Source organism: Mustela nivalis, assembly GCF_964662115.1.
Source record: "Mustela nivalis genome assembly, chromosome: 1".
Lineage (NCBI taxonomy): Eukaryota > Metazoa > Chordata > Mammalia > Carnivora > Mustelidae > Mustela > Mustela nivalis.
The window spans coordinates 43,069-70,930 of NC_139020.1; the positions used below are offsets into that span (position 1 = coordinate 43,069).

Sequence of the window (27,862 nt, forward strand, 5' to 3'; positions counted from 1 at the left end):
GACCTACACAAGCGGCCCAGCCCCAGCACACAGACACGTGTTCCTCTAGCTGATAAGCATGTTACAAAAAACATCCGACCGCACGCAACTCGGATATTCTCTGCTCTGTCCTACTCTACTCGGTGCTGCTGGTGACTCAGCAGGCCGAGGTCATGACGGCCGACAGGCTCAGCCCACAGGAACACATTGCCCATTTCACCAACATGATGCCTTTGCATGCGCACGACACATCCCCAGACTCGGCTCGAAGCTGCTGAAGGAGAGCTGTTTCTTACTCACGGCTTTAGGCTGCGCATAGTGGGCACAAAAGAGGCTGATGATCCCCGTTCCGCAGCCGACGTCCAGAATCACTTTATCTTTCAGGGATTCTTTATTTTGCAGGATAACATTGTGGTATTTAGTTGTCCGTGGTTGGTCTGCCAACATTTCCAAGTGAAGTTTCTAGAGGAAATACACATTAGGAATCACTGCCTGTAATATGAACTGTGCTGAACTCTGGCTTAAGAAGGAAGACCAGAGACCGAGCTAATAATGCCCTTGAGCCCACCACACCATGCCTAAAAATACGAGCAACAAAGAAAAAAAAACACAAGACCCGAAGACCTAAATATGCTGGCATATAAAAACACAACAGTGAAGAAATGAAATGGAATTTTCTGGAATCCTTCCGGTTCAGTGTGATGCTACCTACGGCTTCACCCTGTACCTCCCCAACAGCCGGATGAGCACACAGGCGGGTAGACCACTCAGGAAGTGGAGCAGACACTGCCCTCCTGACCACTGTTCCCACTGAAGACAGGAGAAACCACCAAATTCCCCACCAGGTGCCACTTGGCCAAGTATCCACCAGGGCAGATGCCAGAGGAGGCACACTGGCCCCTCATAAAACTACAGCTCTGGAGGGAGGTGAGCTCAAGGTCTCCAGCCATGTCCAGAGGGAGGAAAACACGTGAAAGCCAAGATAACATAACACCCCACGGGAACCACACCAACCCCCAGAGAAAAAGAGAAAGGGTCCTCCAAATGGTTCATGAAGCCACAGGTGGAAGTCAGAGCCCAAAAAGCCCCCACGCCCCACTTCTCAGGTCTCGAGCTGCAGAACACGCAGCGTACACACAGTGCGGCTGCGAGGCAGACACTGAAGCTACCCAGACCTCGTCAGCACAGAGAGGAAGTCTGCACAGGACCTTCACGAGCCCATCGTGGCTCCTCACAAAGACACTCAGCGCTGAGAAACAGAAGACTGAGGGTCAGAGGGGACACAATCAGGACTCAGCCATCCCACCTGAGCAGTCCACTTGACAGAAAGTCAGAACTAGGTTGCTAAGGTGTACACATAAGTGGACAAAAAAGAAAAATGAGCAAATTATGTGAAAGTTTACCAAAAAGAGAAGAAATAGAAAAGGCCAACAAAATACAGAAGATGACCCATCTGACTTTAAAAATGGAAATCAAAATCAAGAAATACCGCGTTCCACCTTTAAGAGGAGAGATCTGTATTTACTTCAGCGATGTGCGGCCGGGAAACGAGCATTCACGTGCACTGGCGGCGTCCAGGGGCCAGTCTTTCTGGAGGGCAAACTGGCAAGACCCGCCAAAGGGAAAAAACACATGCACCCTACAAATTTACCCAAGAGAAATTCTAGCAGAAGTTTAGCAATTTTCTGTAAGAGAAAACCCACTGGAGCACTGCTTGTCGTGGGGCAAAGCTGTTAAAGAAGCAAACCACCAAGAGGGCCCTTTTACAATCAATTCATTAACACTCTTGATAGTCCGAAAGCTCCACGGACTCGGAGTGGCTCTGTGAGGCGTCTGCCTTCAGCTCGGATCATGATCCCAGGGTCCAGGGATCGAGTCCCACGTCGGGCTCCTGCCCCGCACGGGAGTCTGCTGCTCCCCCTGCCCGCTGCTCCCCTGCCTGCACGCGCTCCCCCTGACAAATCAGGAAGTAAAGAAAATCTTTCGGAAAACGAAGTCTGAAAGCTCTAGTCGCATGCGTGCATCGAGGGTGTCCTTCACTGTCACGCGCTGAACCATGACACGGGACGCGCCTACCGAACACCTACACGAGAAAGGGCCCTGCAGCTGTGGGTCACACGGCGGACACTCGTGCAACGACCGTGGGTCACACGGCGGACACTCGTGCAACGACCGTGGGTCACACGGCGGACACTCGTGCAACGACCGAGGGTCACACGGCGGACACTCGTGCAACGACCGTGGGTCACACGGCGGACACTCGTGCAACGACCGTGGGTCACACGGCGGACACTCGTGCAACGACCGAGGGTCACACGGCGGACACTCGTGCAACGACCGAGGGTCACACGGCGGACACTCGTGCAACGACCGTGGGTCACACGGCGGACACTCGTGCAACGACCGAGGGTCACACGGCGGACACTCGTGCAACGACAGCCTGCGGCACCCCACGCCTGCCCAGCCCGGGCCTGCAGCCAGGAGAGCCAGCCCCACCGAGCGCGGAGAGGGACGCCGCATGGGCCGGGCCGGCTCAGCGCTACCCACTACCCGTCCACCACCGCAGACTCCGAAGGAAGCAGCTTTACTACCCCCGCAGGAGGAAGATCTTCTCCTGGCCTAGCAACAGTCCAGCCAATGAGAAACTGCCGCCCTCGGCCAATGAGAAGCCGTCGCCGCCCTCCAGAGGGCGTTCCTTCCACACAGCCCCGCCCACTCCCCCTTCCTTAGGAAAAGCCTCCCGGCCTTGGTTCTGCAGACCCGCCTGCAGTTCCCCACCCGGGCTCGGCCTGCCCTGCGGTCCCTCCGCTCCTCCCCAAGAAGCCCACTTTGCTGGTACGGCCCTTGTTTTTAAGGCTGCCGCCACCAGACGCCCTGGCAACAGGAACCACCATCCTGACTCCCAGAGAACCAGCTCCCTGGTCGCTCCCCTTCCTAAACCTCTTCCAACACTGCTTTCTAACTTTACATAACTGAATCGGAAGTTACTTTTTCATGTCCTGCTGCTTTCACCCAACATTGTGTCTGCGAGGTTGATTCTGCACGCATCGGCTTTTGTCTAGCTTTAAGTTGTAAACAGGAGCTGCCTGGACCATACAGTTATGGGTCTTTGTCCTAACTGGGAAAAAAACTCCAAAAAACTAATAAGCTAGTTATTTAGAGGTATTATTGTTGGCTTGTATAACATTTTTGTATTTTATTTTTAAAATAAAATGTGTTACGGTATTTTAATGTTGAGAAAAGTTCATCATCTCATTGCTCAGATAACATCTCTAAACCACCATGGGCCACTCCAGCCCACCACCTGCTTTTGTAGGGTCTGCCAGCGAAGAATGGCTTTCACATTTTTTAATTGGTTAGGGTTAGGGTTTGCTCATCTCCTCATGGTCTTACGGCCACTCACGCACCACGATGGCAGAGCCGAGGAGCCACATGCCCTGCTGAGCCGAAGAAAACGTCTGGGAACCCTGCGCTAAGCCACGAAGAGGAGCAGCCCAGCTGAAGCTAACTCAAAAGCTGAGGCAGGAAACAGCCACCTCCGTGGCCCCAGCCATACCAGCGTTCCATAGCTGCCGAAGTACTCCTCATCCTGCCACGTGTCCTCAGGGTCACAGTCCTCCAGGTGCTTCCCGAGGTGGTTTGCAGGTATGTACCCACAGCAGCCCGCGCGCTCGCCCCACCACCAATCAGCAGTTGTCTGCCTCAGGATGAGAATTTTTTCTCCCCTCAAAAAGCTGAGCTGGAAAAAAACATACAAAGAAGTCAAAATTCAAGAAAAACCTGTAGTTGGTATTTCAGTGGTGGCTCAGTGATAAGCCCCCCATCACTGGGGCCCAAATCAGCTATTTCAAAAAAGACTCAATGGGTAATTACACAAACTCACAATTTCTGAAAATGATACCAACATTGAGAGACTTTTGTGGAACATCTACATGAAAGAAAGCACAGCTTAGCTGGTATTTTTTTAAAGGAAAGATTAAACATTTTTGAACAACTTAAAACAGAATTTCTCTATCTCCTCTTTGCTGTAACTCAGCTATGTGGCAGCTGATTCACTTACTGGAGTAGAAAAAAACTACACTCAAGTCAGTATCTTTTTAAAAGATTTATTTATCTGAGAGAGAGAGAGTGGGAGTGGGAGGAAGGCCAGAGGGAATGGGAGAGAGGACCTCCAGCAGACTCCCCGCTGAGCACTGAGCACGGAGCCCAGTGCTGAACTTGACCTCTGACCCCTGAGATCATGACCCGAGCTGAAATCAAGAGGCGGAGGCTTAACCATCTGAGCCACTATCCTCAAGTCGGTATTTTTATTTTATAGCCTTAATGTTCATTAACTAGAATAGGTTCTAAATCAAAGTTTCTAAAAAGAAACTGCAACAGGTGCTTCCTTCCCCCATTCCTCACCCAGATATCCTTCACCTAAGGCTTGGCATCAGAATCTGTTAGGCTTGGAGAAGGGTCACTCCCAGGTCTCCCTTGGCTCTAAACATCTGAATACTTCTTTACTTAACTTTGGTATGACTTCCTCAAAATTCTTACCTAATTCTGTCACCTAGCATACCATTTAGCCAAATCCATAAAACATGGACCCAAGGCCCGAGGCCCCTGCCTGTAAGCAAGTGTGTAGGGTTACCTGCGTCTGGTCAGTGGCAGAATAGTCTGCAATGGCCACGAACTCTTCTGGCTGCACACCCTCCTGGAGCTGCTCCCGGTCACCGCACTCCACGTGACCTTCTCCCTCCTGCTCAAAGCCAAGGGAAGAACAGGGGATGACTACGGGGCTCCTCTCCGTGTCCATCCTAATAACCTGTAGCCTTTGGTTATCAGGAAGGTTTCACATGAAGATCCACGTGACCAGGGTTAATCGCACAGTTTGGGTCATCTTCACCAGCAGGATCGAGGGATCTCACCCTTACTCCACCTCTCCTTTCGTCTCTAGCACAAAACTACTTGCATCCTAAGAAGAACATCAAATAAGTAAGAAAGAGGCACTTTTAGTGTCTACTTGGTGACTGACACTGATCACCAGCAACTCCTTCTGAAAGTGGTGACTGGCCCCAAGAGAAAGAAGACCTGCTTCTGGGCCTCATGCTCTCTGGACCTCTTCAGACTGGAGGACAGAACTGGGCAGGCTTCCAGAAGGTGCCAGTGACCAGGCCCGACCCTCATGGCCTGACTTGGACCTCAAGGCTGCTCATATAGACTGCTCAGGACCCAAAAGGGGAGCCTGAGACCACATACTGCCCAGTCTCTAATTTCTGTCAGAAGAGGCTTGTCTGGAAGATGTCCACTGGAGGTAGCAGAACCTCTTAGCCCGTGTTCCATTTCAATGCAGCAACTCTGTCCCAATATACACACATTTTTAGCGAAGTTCCCTAAACATGCACGTAATTCATGTTCTTTGGAAAACATGTGAAGCACAAGTGTACACAGAGGAAAATTAAAACCATCTGTAATCTCACCCACTAGTCAGAAATAATGATGCTTAACAAGTTAACATTTATATTTTTTTTCAGCCTTTTTTTTCCCCAAGATTTTCTTTATTTACTATCAGAGAGAGACAGTACAAGCAGGAGGAGGGGCAGGCAGAGCAGGCAGAGGGGAAGCAGACTCCCCATCGAGCAAGGAGCCCAACACAGGACTCGGTCCCAGGAACCTGGAATCACGACCTGAGCTGAAGGCAAACACTTAACCGAGTCACCCAGGCATCCCTTGGGCTTTATTTTTAAGATTTATTTATTTTGAGAGTGAGAAAGAGCACTCCTGTGTGGGAAAGGGGCCAGAGAGGGAGGGAGAGAATTTCAAGCCAATTCCCTGCTGAGCACAAGCCTGACACAGGGATCGACCTCACGACCCTGAGGTCATGACCTGAGCTGAAACCAAGAGTCGGACGTTCAACTGACTGAACCACCAAGGCACCCCAGGCCTCTTTTGAAGTGTACACATAGCATGTGCATACAGGGTGTTTACTGAGATCATGAAATTTTGCCTTGTGATATGTGTCCCACTTATTAAATTCCTTTTTTTATTAAGTTCAATTTGCCAACATGCAGTACATCATTAGTTTTCGATGTAGCATCCAATGATTCATTAGTTGCGTGTAACACTCACTTATTATATTCCTAACATTTTTCCTCCTTGTTAAATTATTTCTAAATACCACTTCCTAACATTTGGTAATATTCTGTGAATTATCATAACTTATTTAACCGATTTCCTAGTTTGGTACCCTTAAACTATTTCCAGTTTATACTTTCACAAATTATGTTAGGATAAACTTTTTTTTTTTAAGATTTTTATTTACTTATTTGACAGAGAGATCACACATAGGCAGAGAGGCAGACAGAGAGAGAGGAGGAAGCAGGCTCCCTACTGAGCAGAGAGCTCGATTCAGGGCTCGATCCCAGGACCCTGAGATCATGACCTGAGCTGAAGACCGAGGCTTAACCCACTGAGCCACCCAGGCGCCCCTAAGACGAACTTTCTTAAAAAATACCATTTTGTCATGACAATTTTCTTAGGATAAACTTCGGAGTGGGAAATGGCAGATTAAAATGCCATGTATTTACACGCATACACAACTCACACACACGCACAGTTGTTCTTCTGACACAGTTTTTTGAGAAGGATGTGACAAACACTTTTTTTTGCCTTTTTTACTAACATAATACCTTGTGAGAAACTTCCCAATTCTTAGAACCCTAACTTACAAATTTCAACAACTGTATAATATTCCACAGTAGGAACTCTTCTCTTCAGTCGTCCTTGACTAATGGACGTTCCCCTGGTGTCCAGCTCTCTACCACGGTGCGGCCACAACATTCATACACATTTACCCTTGTGGGACGACATTTTATTTCTAGGAGACAGATGACCGAGGCTGGACCAGAAGCTTTTCATTCACACATTTCCGTACAGGGTGCGGCGCCCACACTTCTCCAGCGAAGCGGACAGCACCCTCCGGCGACTACTCACGCAACGGGCGCCATCGTGGTCTTTAATTTTTGCCGCAGCAACAGGTATAGAGACGCCAGAAAAAGCAAATATGTGGGGAAACAAGACTGTTTCTTATACTCCGCAAGAAAGACTTTTAATAGTATAAGGAGACACTAATTATTTATTGTGGGGTTTATGACAGATGTTACAAGAGCACAAACAGTGCAAAACTGGGGGCGAGTATGTAGAGCTAATGTGGAGGTGTCTTACACTGTGAAGTGGTCGGACACAAACAGCACTGGGGTGGGTTAAAGATGCGCATCACAGTTTCCTGGTAACCACTAAAATATTCATAAAAGATACAGGTGAAAAACCAACAGAGGAGACAATGTGGCAATATTAGCAATATTTCACTAATCCCAACAGAGGTAAAACTGGAGAAAGGTACCAAGAAGAAAGGGAAAACAGCAGGATGGCCAACTCAACCACATCAGTCACCATGTTCAACGTTAACGGACTAAATACTCCAAGGAAAGAGCAGATATTACCGACAGGAAAGAAACGGACATTTCTACAGGCTCTTTACAAGAGAAACATTTTAAATATAAGGTCTTTGATTCAAAATATAGGTGTATGTGCACCATGAGAGCTGGTACACCCATATTAATATAAGATAAAATAGATATAAGACAAACAAAAGTACTAGGTAAAAAGAGATTTCATAAAAATAAAAAAGTCAATTAGTTTAGAAAGTAAAAACTATCCTGAATGTATATGTCAAATAACAGATTCAAAATACGTGAAGCAAAAAGTGACAGATTCAAAAGGAAGTTTAAAAAAAAAAAAAAAAAAAGACAAACCCACAATCATAGTGGAAATTTCTTTAAAATTGTATTTATGTATTTTAGAGACAGAGAGAGCAGGTGTCTAAGCAAGTGCAGGGAGCGACAGAGGGAGAGAAACAGAACCCAGAAGGGGGGCGGGGGGCATTTGACCCCACAACCCTGAGATCATGACCAGAGCCAAAACCATGAGTCAGACACGTAACTCACGAGTGACCGGGCACAGCCATAGTGGGAATTTCTGTCCAGAGAACGTCCATTAGTCCTGCTCGGTAACTACACAACAAATGGGCAATAGAGCAGAAAGGGCACAAATGTTTGAAACGTACAGTAACACGTTTGACCTTAATGACATTTATAGAAAACCACCAACTGCAGAAAACAGATTCTTTGTGGGTGCGTGTGCGGCGCTCACAACAGCCCACCTGACTAGGCCACAAAGCAGGCCTGAATAAATTTCCAAAGACTGAAATTGTACAGAGCATATTTTCTGACCAAACATAAGCAAACCAAAATTAAATAACAAAGAGATAAATAAAAATCCCTAAATCTCCAGAAATAGACAGCACACTTCTGAATAGCCCAGAAACTGTCTGATTTCCACTGTAACATATTATAAACTATTTTAACTGATCAAAAATAAAAATACAACATAGTTAAGTATGTGAGACAAGAAAACTGAGGCCAGAGGAAAAGTCACAGCTTGGAACACATGTACTAGAGAAGAAAGGTTCAAGTCAGTGTTGCAAATTTCCATCACAAGATGCTACAAGAAGAGAAAATTAAACCCAGAGGAGGAAAGAAATAAAGATAAAAGCAGAAATCAATAAAACAGAAAGCAGATGAACAAAGAAAGTCAAAGACAAAACCAGTTCTTTGAAAAGATAAAACTGTTAAAACTCTAACCCTAACCGTACACTAGTAGGACTGCCACAGACCCGCACACAACGGTGACAGTCACACAGGGGGTGGGGGGGATCCACAGAACGTGAGAGTCCCACAGGGGGGTGCGATCCACGAACGTGATGGTCACACGTGGGGGCACTCTGCGGGACATGACAGTCACCCGGGGTGGGGGACGCCGCGGGACGTGAGGGTCAAGGAGCACACGACAGAAGCGTCTCATAGGGCTAAATTAGCTCTACACACACATCAAGGGCAAACCCCCAAAGAAACTCCGCTTTGACAACTCCGCTTAGACAAATTCTACGAAGTGCACACAAACAGTATCACGTACTGTTCCAAGATGCCTATATTAGGTACAAAAGCATAAAAAGTGGTGCAGAAGCACAAAGATCAATTTCTAATTCACAGTAGTATTTGCCTGTGGAAACAGAGGAAGAGGAATGGGGCTGGGGTTAGGGAACAAGCTTTACCTACGTTTCCTTCAGACTACGTACACCTAAGTATACACAGACATTCCCAACAAAATGTTAACGAGTTCTCACTTCTCTGTGCTATGAACATGATGTTTACATTATTTTGTAAATGTTCTAACATTTTCTAAATTTCTCAAAAGAACAAGAGTGCATCCACAGAATTTAAGTTTTATGATTAATTTTAAGAAACAGATTAATGAGGAGCGCCTGGGTGGCTCAGTCCTTAGGCGTCTGCCTTCAGCTCAGAACCCTGGGATCAAGTCCCGTAAGGGGGGTGGTTCCTGCTCGTGGGGAGCCTGCTTCTTCCTCTCCCACTCCCCCTGCTTGTGTTCCCAGTCTTGCTGTCTCTCTCTGTCAAATACATAAATAAAATCTTAAAAAAAAAAGAAACAGATTAATGAAGCGACACAACTATGAATCAAATTCCTATATGTAAAAACCAAAATGGGATTATACCAACCACGGGAAGGGTAGAGAAAAAATGTCAAAGCTGACATCACGGCTATGAAAATAGTTGATTTTTTAAAAAACATTTATTAGAGTATCCATCTGGTTTTTAATCTTATATATTCAACATTCATTGAAATTTAGGGTAATTTTTTTTTAACTAATAGCTTGAATGAAACTAGACGTATGTCCCAGGCAGAAAAAGATATAAATAAATAAATCATTCTAAAGTGTCCAGCCTGCTTTTAAGATATTATGCCTGGGACTTTCCCAAACTAAAACAGTGTGCGCGCTTCACAGCACAGGTGCCAAAGGGGGAGTCGCGGCGGGAGGCACACGGCTCCATTCGGAACGTCACATGTAACCCTCACAAAGACCGCATCTCCTCCAACTACGCGGCCCCCGGCTAGTGGCTGAGCCGTGCTCTCCGCAGTATCCGTGGTCCTTACACAGAAAACCGACATTACCTGCAGTTCACCTTGGAGGCAGTCATCGGATGTGGCCATGGCTCTCCTAGGGTCTGCCGCATCGCTGCCTCGTTTAATACTCCATTTCCCCCTCCATTTCTACTTTTAAAAAGAGAGACAATAAGAAAACACTTCGTTATATCTGCTTCACTTCTAAGCTTCTGGTAAAGACCATAGTAAAGGTCCTATGCCGAACGGAAGCAAAACGGTGTCGAAAGAATGAAACAGAGATCAAATTTTTTAAACACAATGTTTTACAGAAACGGGAAGCATTTAAAATTTATGAACTTCTACGAGTACACTTTCTTCACTAGTCTGCAAAGGTGCTGATCTTACCGGCTGCATGAACCCTGTGAGCTTTCTTTAGATAACTGGGTTGATTTAAAACAACTAATCAATGTCAAATCTTTTCTAGAACCTCAATTAAAACTCCCTACTGTGAAAATAAAGGAACCCTCGTTTGAAATGGAGTTGGGACCAGTATGGGGAGTTCTAACCCCCACACACTCCTAGACCAACAGGAGACAGCTATCTTAACCACCACAGCAGGAGGAAGATCTCCTACCCAGGCAACAGCCCCCCAACGGGAGACTGTCACGGTGACACAGCCCCACCAGTGGGAGCTGTCAGAGCCCGGCCAATGGGACACTGTCACAGTGTCACAGTGCCGCCAGTGGAAGACCGTCACAGTGTCACAGTCCGGTCAATGGGAGACCATCACAGTGTCACAGCCCCGCCAATGGGAGACTGTCACAGTGTCACAGCCCCGCCAGTGGGAGACTGTCACAGTGTCACAGTCCGGTCAATGGGAGACCGTCACAGTGTCACAGCCCCGCCAGTGGGAGACCGTCACAGTGTCACAGTCCAGTCAATGGGAAACCATCACAGTGTCACAGCCCCGCCAATGGGAGACCGTCACAGTGTCACAGCCCAGCCAACGGGAGACTGTCACAGTGTCACAGCCCAGCCAACGGGAGACTGTCACAGTGTCACAGCCCAGCCAACGGGAGACTGTCACAGTGTCACAGCCCCGCCAATGGGAGACTGTCACAGTGTCACAGCCCCGCCAATGGGAGACTGTCACAGTGTCACAGCCCCGCCAGTGGGAGACCGTCACAGTGTCACAGTCCGGTCAATGGGAGACCGTCACAGTGTCACAGCCCCGCCAATGGGAGACCGTCACAGTGTCACAGCCCCGCCAATGGGAGACTGTCACAGTGTCACAGCCCAGCCAACGGGAGACTGTCACAGTGTCACAGCCCCGCCAACGGGAGACCGTCACAGTGTCAAAGCCCTGCCAGTGGGAGACCGTCACAGTGTCACAGTCCGGTCAATGGGAGACCGTCATAGTGTCACAGTCCGGTCAATGGGAGACCTTCACAGTGTCACAGTCCGGTCAATGGGAGACCTTCACAGTGTCACAGTCCGGTCAATGGGAGACTGTCACAGTGTCACAGTCCGGTCAATGGGAGACTGTCACAGTCCGGTCAATGGGAGACTGTCACAGTGTCACAGCCCCGCCAGTGGGAGACCGTCACAGTGTCACAGTCCGGTCAATGGGAGACCGTCACAGTGTCACAGCCCCGCCAATGGGAGACCGTCACAGTGTCACAGCCCCGCCAATGGGAGACTGTCACAGTGTCACAGCCCAGCCAACGGGAGACTGTCACAGTGTCACAGCCCCGCCAACGGGAGACCGTCACAGTGTCAAAGCCCCGCCAGTGGGAGACCGTCACAGTGTCACAGTCCGGTCAATGGGAGACCGTCATAGTGTCACAGTCCGGTCAATGGGAGACCTTCACAGTGTCACAGTCCGGTCAATGGGAGACTGTCACAGTGTCACAGTCCGGTCAATGGGAGACTGTCACAGTCCGGTCAATGGGAGACTGTCACAGTGTCACAGCCCCGCCAGTGGGAGACCGTCACAGTGTCACAGTCCGGTCAATGGGAGACCATCACAGTGTCACAGCCCCGCCAATGGGAGACCGTCACAGTGTCACAGTCCGGTCAATGGGAGACTGTCACAGTGTCACAGTCCGGTCAATGGGAGACTGTCACAGTGTCACAGCCCCGCCAGTGGGAGACCGTCACAGTGTCACAGTCCGGTCAATGGGAGACCATCACAGTGTCACAGCCCCGCCAATGGGAGACCGTCACAGTGTCACAGTCCGGTCAATGGGAGACTGTCACAGTGTCACAGTCCGGTCAATGGGAGACTGTCACAGTGTCACAGCCCCGCCAGTGGGAGACTGTCACAGTGTCACAGTCCGGTCAATGGGAGACCATCACAGTGTCACAGCCCCGCCAATGGGAGACCGTCACAGTGTCACAGCCCCGCCAATGGGAGACTGTCACAGTGTCACAGTCCGGTCAATGGGAGACTGTCACAGTGTCACAGCCCGGCCAACTGGAGACTGTCACAGTGTCACAGCCCATCCAGTGAGAGATTGTCGCAGCTCAGCCAGCAAGAGACCATCACAGTGTCACAGCCCGGCCAATGGGAGACTGTCACAGTGTCACCGCCCAGGCAACAGGAGACCGTCACAGGGTCAATGCCCGGCCAGTGAGAGGCTGTCACAGTGTCACCGCCCGGCCAACAGGAGACTGTGACGCTGCCACAGCCCAGCCGGGCAGGCTGTCCCCGCCCCACACTCTTCCTTCAAAGCAGCTCCTCCCGCCCGCCTCTCCGCCCTCAGCCAGACCTGCCTTGAGCTCGCACGCCTGAAACTGCACTTCCGGTCACTTCCAAATAAACCCGTTTTGCGGGTAAAAAACCGGCCGCTTTATTTTCAAGGTCATCCACGGGGACTTCCAGGTGCACTAGCAGGGGCCGCGACGCACACCTCGCAGAGGGCCCCCTCCCCGCCGCACGTCCTCCTGCCGCGCCGCGACCGCGGGCCCACACGATGCCCCGCACGAACCGCTCCCCCCGCACAAGGCTGGGTCCGACACGCGCGTCGCCGGCCGGGGTCGGGGCGTCCTCCGTGACGTCCGTCCGCGCAACCCGGGGAGGGCGGGCCCCGGGCGGGCCGCAGCTGCGAGGCCAGCGAGGGGCGCTCCGGGCGGCCCGAGAGGAGGGGCGGGTCTTGCGGGCTCGCCTCTTCCCTAGGCCCAACCGCAGAGGCGGGGCGGCCGCGCGTCCTCGTCCGGACCGTGGCTCCCGCACCCGCCGGCGCCGGTTTCTCGCGGCACGAGCGCCTCCTCCCCGGCGAAGCCCGGCTGGGGCCCGGGTGGGACGGCCGCCGGGGCGGGGCTGCTGGACCCGCTGACCCCGCAGGGCCCGGGGGACCGGCTGACCCCGCAGGGCCCCGGGGACCGGCTGACTCCGCAGGGCCCGAGGGACGGGGCGGGGCCAGGTCAGCCGAGCGGGCGGTGGGGGCAGAGGCCCTGGGATGCCAGGGACGAGCGGCCAGCGGCAGTGGGTGCGGTGGGGGGGCTCGGCGCGGGGCACCGCGCGGGGAGGACCGGCGGGACGGCTCCGGGGCCCGCGCCGCGGAAGGCCGGTGGGCGCGGCTCCGGGGAGGCGTGGCTGCGGAAAGGGGCGCGGCGCCGCAGGGCGTGGCACGGGAAAAGGGGGGGTAAGCGGAGCGGTGGGCGTGGCTCGGAGGGAGGGGCGTGGCCCTGCGGTGGCCCAGCCTGCGGTCAGCCGCGGGAGCGCCCCGCGCACAGCCGGGAAGGCTGGGGGGGTCTTCGAGGGGGCCGCGGCCTCGGTCGACCCACCGACGCACGCGCCCGGAAAGGACTCACTGGGCACGTCCTGCCTCGGTGCGGTCCAGCCGCCCGAGCTGCCCACGGGAGACCTACCTCAGCCGCCTCTCCCCGCCGAGCTCTGCGTCCACACCGCGGTGCGGAGGGGCGGACGGCGCCTGCCAGCAGCCCGAGCCGCCGCCCTCGGCTCGCGCAGGCGCAATGCGCGCAGGCCGGCGGCGGACGGAGCCCCTCCCTGGGCTCCGCTCCCCACGCCTGCGCAGTCCGTGCCCGTCCCTCCGTCGGGAGAGTGGAGCCGCGGCCGTCGGCCGCACGCAGGCGCAGTCGCTCAGGCCGCTCTGGGAGGGACGAGGGCCGCGCGCAGGCGCACTTCTCGGGTTGCGCTGCCCGCCGCGGCGCCCGCGGAACGCCGAACCCTGTGCTGGGACGCGCGGGCGCTGGGGTTGCGGCGGGGCCCGGGGGGTGGGGAGGTGAGGGGGCCCCGGGACCGAGGCTGGCCTGGGCAGCGCGGACCCCCTGTGAGTGACGGGAGCGGCAGGTTGGGGAGCGGGACGCGGTTTCGGCTGCTTTCCCGCGTAATCCGGTCTGCGCGGGGGGGGCGGTCCGCCGCGTCCCCGCACCGGACAGACAGACGGACGGACGGACGGGGAAGCCGCGTCACCGGGGGCGAGTCTGAGACCGAAACGGAGGTGGGGGACCTCAGGGCCCCGAGTGTGCGGCGGCCTCGGGGGCGGCGAGGGGCCCGCCCTGTCGTCGGGGAGCCCCGGTCGGGCCGGGCCGGGGGTCGCTCGGGTCTCCGCGTCGGGGTGCGGGGCTGGAGGCTGCCCCGGAGAAGCTGCGTGGGGCCGGGCCGGGCCGGCGGCGGGGGCTGCGGGGCTGCGGGTGTGGGGGGCTGCGGGTGTGCGGGGCTGCGGGCGCTTCGGCGCGTCCGACCCGGGGAGCGGGACCGGCGGGACGAGCGGGAGGAGGGCCTCAGCGCGCGAGGGGAGCGGCCGGCACAGGCGGGCCAGGGTTGAAACGAATAAACTGACCCGGATCTTCACGAATCCCGTGAGTTGGGAAAAGGTCTAGGAAAACGGTCCTGGGAAAGCCGCAAGCCTCCGCATTGTTGCGGGAACTGATTTTGTCATTTAGAACCTGACGAAGGCAACTCCGGGCTCGACGGCTTCGCCGGGAAGTGCCCGACCTTCCGGGAAGAAAACGGACGGCCGGGACCCAGATGCTTCCAGAAACGAACGAGAAGTGTCGTCCTGTGGCCGGTTCTCGGCCCGCGCGACTCTGCGCAACCAGCCGGAGGGAGAGAAGTGCACACGTCATGACCAAGCTTTACTCCAGGAACGAAGGACGGTGTGGGTTTTTTTAAGATTTTATTTATTTATTTCACAGAGATCACGGGCAGGCAGAGAGAGAGGGAAGCCGGCTCCCTGCGGAGCAGATGGCCCGATGCGGGGCTCGATCCCAGGACCCTGAGATATGACCTGAGCCGAAGGCAGCCCCTTAACCCACTGAGCCACCCAGGTGCCCCGAAGGATGGTTTAAAATTTAAAAATATTTGCACAGTTCAGATGATAGGACAGAAACCATACGAGCATCTACGTGGTGCAGAAAAAAATTTCCTAAAACTCAACACACCAAATTCACAAAACTAGAAACAAAAAAGAAAGGAATAGCTGAATCTCAGACATCTGTTAAAAACAAATAAAAGCAAAAGAGTGAGTGCTTTCCCCTGGATTCAGGAAGAAGAGGAGGGTGTCCTCCGTAACCTCCATGCAGCTGTGGACAGTGATGCAGGAAGGTAAAAGACAAGGTAAAGACTCGAGAAAAAATCATTATTCACAGGTACTGTGATTGTGTTTGCAGATAATCCAAAATAGTCTACAAATAAAGTACTGTAATTGATGAGTGAGTATCCTGGTCTCTAGATGAAGGGCCAATACAGTAGCAATGAACAGAAAGTGCAGACTAAAAAACCAAGTGCAAAAGCAACAAGTAACATCAAATGTCATCTTTCTTTTAGTAGCTGACGAAACAGGACAAATGTACACAAGGATACAGATCTAAACACTGTCCCACCAATCATCTAATTACCCATCATAAACAGGTGCAGAACACATTATTAGGATCACAGAATGCTAACCAAGACAGACCATATGCTGGACCATGATATAAGTCACAATAAATTGTAAAGGTTGAAATCTTAAAGCGTATGTTCTCTGATCATAAATAAAATTAGAAAATAAATCTAGAAAAGTCCCCAATATTTGGAAATGAAACCGTACATATCTAAATAACCCATGGGTCAAAGGAAGAAACCAGAGAGTTTTAAAAATGGAAAGCTAATGAAAATGTACTCCTATAGTCTGAAGTCCATGTCCCCTCAAAATTCTTACATTGAAATCCTAACCGCCAAAAGGGTGGTGGTCAGAAGTGGGGCCTTTGGAAGGAGACTGGATCATTAGAGCAGAACCCTTGTGAATGGAGTTATAAAGATACCCCACAGACACCTTACCCCTTCCACCATGTAAGGACACAGCAAAAAAAAAAATGACCTTCAATGACCCAAGAAACCCTTATATACGAATTTGCATGATCTTGACCTTCCCAAACACTGGAACTGTGAAAAATAAATGTGTACTGGTTGTAAACCATGCCACTTATTGCAACCCAAATGGACTGGAAAACATTAAAATTTGGGGGGATGTGGATAAAGCAGAGCTTTGAAAGAAACTGATGTTTTGAATGCTTATGTTAGAATGGAAGGAAAATTCAAAAGCAGTGATTGAAACTTCCCATTTAAGAAGCTAAAATTTAAAAAGTAAAAGCAAATCAAAACCAAACTAAGTAAAAAAAAAAAGGAAATATTAACTAAATAAATGTTAAATATTAAATAAACCAGTGAACTAGAAAACAAGTTAACAAAGAAGCTGGTTCTTCAAAAAAAAATTAATAGAATTGATAAATTTTTAGCAAGAATTATCAAGAGAAAAAAATGTAAAAAGAAAACCAATAATAGAAACACAAAGGGTTTGTCTTCGCAGACCACACCAATGTTAAAAAGATAAATAGGGGGTCTGGCTGGCTCAGTCAGACGAGAGTGGGACTCTTAGCCTTGGGGTTGTGAGTTCAAGCCTGTGAATTCAAGTCCCACATTGGGGGTGGGGATTATGAAAAAAATAATAAACTTAAAAACAGTTAAATAGAAGACATGACCAACTTTATGCCAACACATTTGATAATTTGTATGAAATAGACAAACTCCTTTAAAGCATTACTTATCAAAAGTGACACAAAAGAAAAGAAAAAATATAATGAATTAAATGCATTATCAAAGAATCTTCCCACAAAGAAAATGTCAAACCCAAATTGTTTCATTGGTGAATTCTATCAAATGTGTAAGGAAGAAATAATACCAGTATTAAACTATTAAGAAAGTAGGGAATGGGCACCCAATTTGTTTTATGAAATTTGTTTTTATAAACTCTGATACAAGCACCTGACAAATACAAGAAAATTACAGACAAATATCCTTCATAAAAATGGATGCAAAAATCCTTAACAAAATATTAATAAATCAACCCAATAATAAATAGACAAGATAATATATTAGTAAGGTCAACTGAAGTTTATCCTAGTAATGCAAAATTGGACTAACACTTGCAAATCCATATACTTCAGGGCACCTGGATAGCTCAGTTGGTTAAGTGGCTGCCTTCGGCTCAGGTCATGATCTCAGGGTCCTGGGATCGAGTCCCACATCGGGCTCTCTGCTCAGCGGGGAGCCTGCTTCCTCCTCTCTCTCTGCCTGCCTCTCTGCCTACTTGTGATCTCTGTGTGTCAAATAAATAAATAAAATATGAAAGAAAGAAAAAGAGAATGAAAGGAAGAAAAAAATCAATATAATTCATAATTTTTTATGATTTTATTTATTTGACAGAGACACAGCGAGAGAGGGAATGCAAGCAGGGGAGCAGGAGAGGGGGAAGCAGGCTTCCCAATGAGTAGGGAGCCCGACACAGGGCTAGATCTCAGGACCCTGAGATCATGACCTGAGCCAAAGGCAGACCCGCAAAGACTGAGCATCCCAGGTGTCCCTACAATTCACAATTTTAACAGAATAAAGAAGAGTATCTATACGGTTACTCATTAATTTTTTTTAAAGAATTTGGCAAAATCCAATACCCAATCATGATCTTTTAAAAGATTTTATTTATTTATTTATTTGAGAGAGAGAGCACAAGCCAGGGGAAGAGGCAGAGGGAGAGCATCTCGAGCAAACTCCCTCTGAGCATGGAGCCCAGTCTGGCCCAACCCAGGACCCCAGATGATGACCTGAGTGGAAACCAAGAGTTGGAAGCTTACCCAACTGAACCACCCAAGTGCCCCAGTCATGATATTTTTTTTAATATCAGTAATACAGGAAGACTGGGTCAGACGACCCAGAGGAGAGGTCTCACAGGACCAGCCAAGAGGGTCCTTGGGTTCCCACAGGTTAGACATCAGATGTGAGCCAGAGAAAGTGAACAGAGTTTACTGAATAGTGTTCGTGACAGAGAGTAGCAGGTGGAGTGTCTGGCAGGCTTGGGAAGGATAGATGACGGCACCTCGTCCTCACCTGGGTCAGGGTTACTACTGGAAAGGGGTCTGTAGGATAGGCTCCTTCAGGAATCCAAGGTAGGGTCCGATCGAAGAGTTCAATGAGTGACAGGTGGTCTGCCACAAATCACTGAAGGCCGAGCATGATTTTGTGGTTTTGTTTTTGTTTTGCGGGTAAAGCAACAGAAGTTTAGGAAGCCAGGATACAGAAAAAGCTCCCAGGAGTGAGACGGGCCCCGACAGTGTTGTCCTGAAGGTGGAGGGTGTTGGTTCCAGCATCAGCCAAGTTATGTTGGAAGTTAGCGTCGTGGAGCACAGTTGGGATCTGGCTTGTCTTAGATGGTATCAGGTGTTTGGAGCCAGGACAAGACTCAGAGAATGATTACCTTTCTTGCTTGCCCCTTGAACTGGGCACATAGCTTCTTTGGCTTGTTCAAGGGCAAAATAAGGAGCCTGCATAAGTGGGGCCTCGCAGAGAAACAGCAGAGACAGAGCCTTTCTCAAACAGACTCCCTTCAGCCTCCCTGCTTCTTCGGTAAAAACAGAACATCTTCTCTCTCTAAAAAGGCATCTGTCAGAAACCCTAACTCTAAAATCATGCTTAGTGATGTTACACTGAAAGATTTTGTTGAAAACAAGCAAACGTTTCCACTTTCAGTACTTCTACTCAGCACTTTGTAGGAAACTCTGACCAGCACAAGATGCGAGTAAAGCAATAAATAAATAAATAAAAAGGTATAACTATTAGAACAAAAGAAACGAACTTAGGTGTATTCGCAGATGAATACAAACTTGAATCTGTTTGCATAGACTAGCCTGAGGAATCATCAAACTACTAGAACAGATGAGTGAGTTTACCAAGATCACAGGATAAAGGTCTATGTAGAAAAACACGGGTGTGTGTATAGAAGCGCCTGGGTGGCTCAGTCCCTCACGCATCCGACCCTTGGTAGCAGCTCAGGGCGTGAGCTAGCGGTCCTGGGATGGAGCCCTGTGTGGCGATCACTGAGCTCTGTGCTCGGTGCGGAACCTGCTTCAGATTCTCTCTCCCTCTCCCTCCTGCTCACTCTCTCTCTCAAATAAATAAATAAAATCTTTAAAAAGAAAAAGAAGTGTGTTTTTTATTTACTAGGAGCAAAACATCAAAAATGAACTTTTTAAAAAACCCATGTACGGTCCCCCGGCGGCTCAGGCGGTGGGGCGTCTGACCGGATTTCGGCCCAGGGCTGATCTCAGGGTTGTGGGATCGAGACCCACTCCAGGCTCTGGGCTCAGTGCAGAGTCTGCTTGTCCCTTTCCCTCTGCTCCTCACCCACCACTCTCTCTCTCTCTCTCTCTCTCTCTCTCAAATAAATAAAGAAAATCTTTAAAATACAGATTTTTTTAAAAACCCTGTATACCACCTGACAATTACATTCTTATAAGGTAAGCGCCTGCATTAAGCTTTTGAGTCCAAGGCATCCACTCCACAGACATCCACCCCCAGCAAACACGTCCCCAACTACACACCACATGAAACGCCATGAAGCCACCCCCCCACCCATCAAGTTCCCTTTTCCAGAAAGCACTAGCTGACCTAGCTGACCTCTGATCACTTGCTTTTCCTTTCCTGTGATTAATGTTCCAAATTCACCAGCAAAGAATGAACCCTTGAAACCCTAGACCACTAGCCTTGACCCTAATAAAGTCAGAACCCCAGGCCTACCTCCTTTCCTCTGCCCCTGCCCGACCTGTGTGGCCCTGGGAAGGTGCCCTCCAGGGACTGTGAGTAATAACCGTCTTTGAGTTCCCTGAGGGTTGTTGCCAGGACCGCCTTGCAGTCCTAATAAGAGCAAGGGCTGGCCCAGCCACAACACTGGCTGCACCTGGGGAAGACCCTGTGGAAGCTCGCCACAAACCGTACCAGGGCAGGGGGGTGGTGTGCCGCTGAGTGCGCCAGGCACTTCTGGTGGGTGGCCTCACTAGCCATAGGCCCAGGTGAATGCAGAACGAACATCAACGATAAGATGTATAACAATAAATGCTTAGGAATGGATTCAACAAAATATGTGAAAATGTGCACAAAAATATGTGCACGACTTCTACACTAAAACTGTTTGAGCACTGAGAGGAAGTTCAAGGGAGCTAAGTAGTGTGAGAGTCCACGTCACCTGCTGGAATCTCAGCATACTGAAGGTCAATTCTCCACATCGTGATCAGGCCACTCAACGTAATCCCCACAGGCCTTTTTTCTAGAAGCTGACAAACTGATTCCACAACGTGTGGAGCAGTGCAGAGGACCTCCAGTCACGGAACAGTCTCACGGGAACAGTACCGTAAGATACACATCCTCTGACTTGGAGAATGACAGTAAAGACCCAGGACTCGAGGCCGAGGCCGTGCGATGTTGGCAGAACGAGCAGAGAGCTCCGTGGGGCCGCGGGGAGTCCAGAAAGAGGCGCACTCACTCACAGTCACGACTTCCACGGGGAAGCCTCCCCAGAGGATGGGCCCCAGGAACAGGCTGCTCGGAACTGATGTCACCGGTGTCCACTGTACACCACGCGGAACTCACTGGGACACACCACAGACGCAAACGTGAAAGGTACAACCAGGCTTCCGGCAGCAAAGTTTCCTTAGATGTAAAAAGCACTAACAATAGAAGTAGAAGTCGGAGAACTGGACCGGGGGTCAGCAAATATTTTTTTTGTAAAGGGCCAGGTAGTAAACATGTTCAGCTTTGCAGGCAGAGTCTCCGTCTGAACTACTCACCATCACCTTTGTAGCGTGAGGACAGCTCTAGACAGCACGCAAGTGATGGGGGCAGCTGAGTCGCTGTTTCTTTAGAGGAAGCTCTACGCCCAACGTGGGGCTGAACCAGGACCCCCAGACCAAGAGTCACACGCTCTACCGACTGAGCCAGCCAGGTGCCCACCAACCTCTTTTTTTTTTTTTTTTTTTTTTTTTTTTTGTACAGCTGTGGAGTTTGGTTTTTGCTTTTTGTGTTTTTTTTCTCAACTTTCTTAACAAGTTAAGCATATTATAGAAGTCTGTTCTGGTTGCCATTAATGAAACACCACACTGGTTGGCTTAAACAACAGACATTTATTTTGTTAGAGTTCCGGAAACTGGACGTCCATGGCCAAGGTGCCGGCAAGTTCAGTTTGGTGAGTTCTCTCTTCCTGGCTTGTGGGTGGCTGCGCTCTCATGTCCTCCCATGACACAGAGAGTCTGGTGTCTCCTCCTCTTCTTATGAAGGACTGGGCCCCCCCCTCGGACTGCATCAACCGTAATTACCTCCCAGATAACCCTGTCTCCAGTCACCTAGGGGTTGTAGCTCCAACATCTGCATATCAAAGGCCTACGTTCCTAAAGCTCATGGCCCAGGAGGGGAAATGCAGGGCGTCTGTCCGAGAGAAATGAAAACATACATCCAAAAACGCCTCATCCAAGCATGTTCGTAACAACTTTACTTACGACAGCAAAAATGCTGGTACCATTACAGACGCCAGTCAGTGGGAGATGAACACACAAGTGTACTATCTTCATACAATGGAACATGACGGGAAATTTGTGTTGGCAAAAGCAGAAGCTTGGATGGAGCTAGTTCCGAATGAAATGAGGCCCACCTGCCCCAAACTTTCAACAAACGAGCCGTTCTTTACGGAAAAGGAAGGGCATCTCACCAGGCAGAGACCAGTGGGCTGGGGTGCCCCCTCCCAGGGAGCCCTGGGGACCACTGTGTTTGTGCGCCCCTTTTAGGGAGCTGACCAGGCTATAATCCAAACGTAATTAGGTCCTGGACCTGGGGAACCCTGCAGGCCTTTCAGGACGGCGGTGAACCAGGACTGAGTATCCAGCCCCGTCTGAATGGAGCGTCCCGTGGTCTCCCTCTCCCGTCTCGCCGACGTGCTGAGCGCGTGTGCGCAGAGGCTCAGGTGACCTGCTCTCCTAGAGCACAGGCCTCTGGGACCAGAGCTGTGCCTGGAGCCTCGGCAGCCTCCACGCCTGGTTTAAATCATGGGACCTGAGCTTCAGGCTTCGATGAGACCTCGGGGTTCCTGAGATAAGGGGAGCGATGTGCTGCGTTTGAGGCCAGAGAGCTGAGTGGGGAAGATTGCCAAAATGGCCGTAATGCTCTAGGGGTTTTCCAGCAAGAGGAGGACCTCGGCTTCTGGGCCGGTCTAGCGACACGCCTGCAGAGGCTACAGACGCCAATAAAGTTTAGGGTTCAAGAGGCCAGTTTCCATCCTCATACTCTTGACCGAGTCTCTCTCCCACTCTCAGACACACACACCCACACACACACACACACACACACACACACACACGCCCAGCCTCCTCAATGAGCAAAGAGCAGAACCACTCCAATGACCAATGGTAACTACAGATAAATGAGTGAGGCCAGATAAGGCCAGTGTTGGAACTGCGCAGAGAGGGGTCCCTGGGAGGCTCAGTCGGTTGCGCATCCAACTCTTGATCGGGGCTCAGGTCATGATCTCAGGGTCCTGGGATCGAGTCCCACATCGGGCTCTCTGCTCAGCGGGGAGCCTGCTTCCCCCGCCTGCCTCTCTGCCTACTTGTGATCTCTGTCTGTCAAATAAATAAATAAAATCTTAAAAATAATTAAAACCACAATAAGATGTCACCACCCACCCATCAGAGTGGTTAAATCTTAAAAAATCAAGAATACTTAGAGTTGGTGAGTCTCTTGACCAGGTCTCCTCTCCGGCTGGGAGGAGTGCAAACTAATATAATTATGTTAGAAAACTACTTGATAGTTTCTAGTAAAGTGAGACCTACACAGATCCCATAATTCAGCAATCCCTCTCCTAGGTGTGTCCGCTCTCCAAAAACACGCACAAAACGCACATGTCCGGCAAAGACAAGAAAGGTTCACAGTGAAGGGAAGGGGTTGCTGGAATGTCCCGTACAATTAAAGGATAAAGTTGCGCAGTACCCTATGTAATTCACACAACTGAAGTATACTTCAACTGAAATTAATCTTTACAATGTCTTTTTAAAAGATGTGTGCCCTCTATGATTTGTAAATACCTTGTGCTAGAGGTGAACTGTGGTGACTTCTTTTATTTTTAAGATTTTATTCATTTATTTGTCAGAGAGAGAGGGAGCACAAGCAGGGGAGCAGCAGGCAGAGGGGAAGGCAGGCTCCCCGTGTCGGACTCCATCCCGGGGTCACCACCTGAGCCGAAGGCAGTCGCTTCACCAACTGAGCCACCCAGGCGTCCCCACTGTGGTGACTTCTGAAGTGGCTGTGAACCCTCCCCATCAGGAAGTAGGCTGCGCATCCCCCTCAGATCTGGGTGGGCCTGTATCTACTGGAACCAACAGAATACAAGACCAAAAGCAACTTCTTCTTTTTTTTTTTTTAAGATTTTTAATTTATTTATTTATTTGACACACAGAGGTCACAAGAGGCAGAGAGGCAGGCAGAGAGAGAGGGGGAAGCAGGCTCCCCGCCAAGCAGAGAGCCCGATGTGGGGCTCGATCCCAGGACCCTGGGATCATGACCTGAGCCGAAGGCAGAGGCTTTAACCCCCTGAACCACCCAGGTGCCCCCAGAAGTGACTTCTGAATTGAGGTCACAGAGGCCATGGGGTGTCTTCTGGTTCTCCTGGAATGCTGGCTCTTGGGACCCAGTCATTGTAAAAGCCTCCCATGCCGTGCTTCAGACAGCAGGCCCGGCGGAGCCCAGCCTTCAGGTTGACTCTTGCCAGGGGACTGAGGACTAGGCGGTCCCACCGCCATCATTTGAGCCCTACCGGCTGTGCTGGTCTTGCCCGCTGAGGCCCCGAGCACTGTGGAGCCCCTCTGAGCCGTCCCCCAGGCCCAGTGAGCATAAGAAAGCCGTCGAGGTTGGCATGCGGTCCGCTGGCTCAGGACTGGGCACTCCGAAGCAGGAAGCTGCCGTCCACAGGCTACGGCCCGTGGCTGGAGCTCTGGCCCGCAGAGGCCGTCGGCAAGGCCCCGCGAAAAGCAAGGAAAAGCCCCTCGCTCCTCGGTGGGGGCAGGTCTGGTGTGTTTGTTGCCTGCGCGGAGCCGGGGGAAGAAAGTGCCCGTGGGCCGGTGGGGCTGGTCAAGGAGGCTCCAGGCGGGGTGACCAGGGTGGAGAGGAGCCTCGGGCCTGCAGAGAGTAAGGGCTGGAGAGAGAGGGGCGCTTCCGTGTTCACGCAGCCCTTCCAGACGGCAAAGGCCCAGAGCTCACCGCCTCCTCTCCCGGCAGAACATTCGCAGCGAAGGGGAGCGCCCAGAGCAAAGCCGGCGCCCACGGCCCTGCAGGGAAAGGGCGGCCTCGGAGGACGGTGAGGCGGGCAGGGACGGGAGAGCCCCCGTGAAGGCTCCAGAAAGCTCAGTGGGCGTCTCGCTGACCCCTTCGGAGGGGTCCAGGCCTTCCGGGCCCTCCTCCGGTGCCTCTCACCGCCAGCCCTCTCGCCACCGAAGGCCGCGGCCGCAACCGGGTCCCGGGCCCCGGAGAGGAGGGGCCCGTGTCAAAGGGATTCGGGTGTCGGTTCTGCCTGGTGGAGTGACAGTCGGTGACGTCGTACGAGACGCCGCTGCCAGGGCCGACCCGCGGCGTCCACTCCGGCCTGGGCTGCAAGAGCAGAGACGGCAGGACGGAGAGAGGCCGGTGGAGGCCACAGCACCGCAGCGGGCCGCAGGCTCGGGACACTCCTCGGCGGCGAGCACGGGCTGCTTTCTACAGAAAGGGAAGAAAGACTTAGAGGATGGAGTCAAGACCGCAGAGCGCGGGGCCAGAAGCTAGGGAGAAGCGTCCCTGGGGACACAGCAGGCCCCTGCTTGGGGACCGGCGCTGGGCTGGGCTTCGGAACAGCCGTGGACGACACCTGCTCTCCGCCTCCCGCCCCCTTTCCGAGCAGGAGGGACCTACATGGCCGTCCTCTCCCTGTCCCGCTGCTGGGAAGGCCGTGGGGTCGGGCCCCTCGTGTCTTCAGCTGTGCGGCGAACACCCTGGAGAAGCTGTTCCTGACGCGTCCCCCTCAAGGAGCCTCAAATCCGCCCGGGCCTGAGGTGGGTGCTGAGGTCCAGGGCGCTGGCGTCCCCGGCGGGGCGAGGCCTTGGAGGTCCTGGGAGCTGGTTTTGCACGTGCGTGGGGGACGGCCCGAGAGCACACCAGCGTATTTCCCAGACTTGCCTCCATCAATCTCTCCTTTTCCACAGGACCTTCTCAGAGACACACGCCCACTCCTGGGCCCCGGGTCTGCACTTTACCGTGACATGAACCAGTCCTGTCCTTGTGCGCCTCTGCATGCTGGGGTCCTCGTTGGAGGCCTGGGGCTCTGGCTCGGGAAATGGGAGGGCGCGAGCGTGAGGCCAAGAGAAGCCTCAGAGCCCGTTGCAAGAGCCTCATCAAGGTATCTTTTAACAAGTTTCAACATATTAAGAATTCATCAGTTGAGGGCGCCTGGGGGGCTCAGTGGGTTGGACCTTGCCCTTTGGCTCAGGTCATGGTCCCAGGGTCCTGGGATCGAGTTCCGCTCCCTGCTCAGCAGGAAGCCTGCCCCCCCCACCCCGCCTGCCTCTCTGCCTACTTGTGATCTCTCTCTGTCAAATAAATAAATAAAATCTTTAAAAAAGAAATTCATCAGTTGAGCTAGGGAGGCAAAAAAATTACATAAGATACATTTAAAAGTCTACAAAGAGATCATTTTATATTATTTATATTATTATTTAAGGTTTCAATTTCTAAATATTGTCTATCCTTCCTATGATCTCTTCTAAGTATTCTGTACATTTCTGTTTATATTAGCACTCATTTGACCTATTAGATCATAAATCAACCCTTGTATATATTTCAGTTCTACAAAAATTTTGAATATAACGTGGACTCTTTATAGCATCTTTAACTTAAAGTTTGTTTTTAAAAAGCAAAAAATATTGCTCTACGATAGAAAACCACCAGGAATCGGGCTTCTGGATTGACACGTCATCATGCTTCCTATTATCCACTGTGTTTGGTGCATTCCTCACTTAAATCTCTCCATGAGCCGGCTCCTTCCTGCCTGCGGGCGCTCCTGGGGACGAGCAGACCACACAGCGGCGCCTTGAGAACTCGGCCTGCGGTCTCACTGGATACGTCGTCTTAGCGATCAACTGCGGAGGTTTTGTCGCTGCTCTGCGTGCTCACTGTGCTGGGGTACAGGGTGCAGCTCGGGGCCCACGGCGACACGAAGCCATAAAAATGCATGATGCATACAGAGGACCAAAGTTAAAAAATGCTCCTGTTGAGCAAAAAACAAATGGGCAAACCCACTGATTTTTTTAAAACTTTAAACCTGACATGGGTTTATGGCAAATTTCCAGGTCTCTAAAAGCCCTTGAAAGTTAAAAAAAGCATAATCAAATAAAAACATGTAGCAGACTTCTACCCAAGGGAAAACAGTCAATTTTCCCTTCGAAGCCATTGCTTGGGTCAGTTCAACACACTCACATCTCACAGAGATGCTGTTCCCAGGCAACGAAGCCCCTCGCACACAAAGCGGGCAGAGAGAGGGGCTTTGTGGGGGGCCACGCACTAGGCTCCAGCCTCCTGTTCCTTCTCAAAAAAAAAAAAAAAAAAAAAAAAAAAGTTGAAAAACAAAAACAAAAGGCCTGTTGTTTGGAGCTGGATCCAGACGTTGCCATGGGTCCAAAGCAAACCCCACTCAGGGCAGACGCCAGCTCTGCTCCCGCTGGGCTTGCCCTACTGGAAGGAAGCATGGACTCTGGAAGGACTGGTTAGAAACCAGATTCATGGAATTTGACGCAGCATAAAAACAGTAAAACATGATACCATGAGATACAATATCACCATCACAATTGCCAAACTGGGGTCCTCTTGCACTCAAAGTATTCTAAATTAACCAACAAGTTCACTCCGCATGTTTAGACCTTGATCGATTGGCCCTGAAAGAAATCTCTGTCCTCTGTCGTTCCACGGCAGGTCCAGGTTCTCCCGACAGAAGAATAGTGACCTTCCTGGTGACAATGGTCGCCATCACCTGAGCACGGTCAGCCTCTGCACACACATTCATGTGCACAGGCATTCCTGTGTGTGTGTGCGCGTGCCTGCAAGATTTCCTTTACCTCCCACCAATCCTCTCGGGATACGTCTCTCCCACCTTTCACTGAGGGCGAGAAAGTGAAGTCTTGCTGAAGGACACTCCACATAGGCAAGATTTGAACCCAGCTCCAGGATCAGCCCCCACCCTCGCCCCATGGCCGCCTGCTAGCTGGTAGCAGCATTCTTCAGAGTAGGAAAGGCAATTCGTTCTCATCAACTTGACACTTGCATTTACTACAACAGAAGCCTTTTGTCACTTCTCCCACTGCCTTTAGAATACAGGCGTCCTTCTTTCCCCAAGGACATGGGTCACAGTAAGGGACCTCGTGAGCAGCTTGGTGGTGGATGGCACTGTCCTTTGTACCAGAGAACAATGTAGCTGTCTGAGGCCTTTCCTCCTAGAAAACTCAAAGCAGAATGCCTCTTCCTGCCCCTGCACAGACTGAGCTG

General features: G+C 51.1%; 1 protein-coding gene across 1 annotated transcript in view; it reads right to left on the reverse strand.

The window, feature by feature from the left end:
• The window catches only part of PRMT2 (protein arginine methyltransferase 2), a 33,921-nt gene extending 19,522 nt beyond the window's left edge, over positions 1-14,399 (reverse strand). The window contains exons 1-5 of the mRNA XM_082739856.1: positions 13,855-14,399; positions 10,051-10,149; positions 4,613-4,720; positions 3,536-3,718; positions 280-441 (exon numbers count right to left, since the gene is read on the reverse strand). Coding sequence (XP_082595982.1) covers positions 280-441; positions 3,536-3,718; positions 4,613-4,720; positions 10,051-10,089 — 492 coding nt within the window. The 5' untranslated portion in view covers positions 10,090-10,149; positions 13,855-14,399. The remainder of the gene's footprint in view (positions 1-279; positions 442-3,535; positions 3,719-4,612; positions 4,721-10,050; positions 10,150-13,854) is intronic.
• Positions 14,400-27,862: the final 13,463 nt, after the last annotated feature.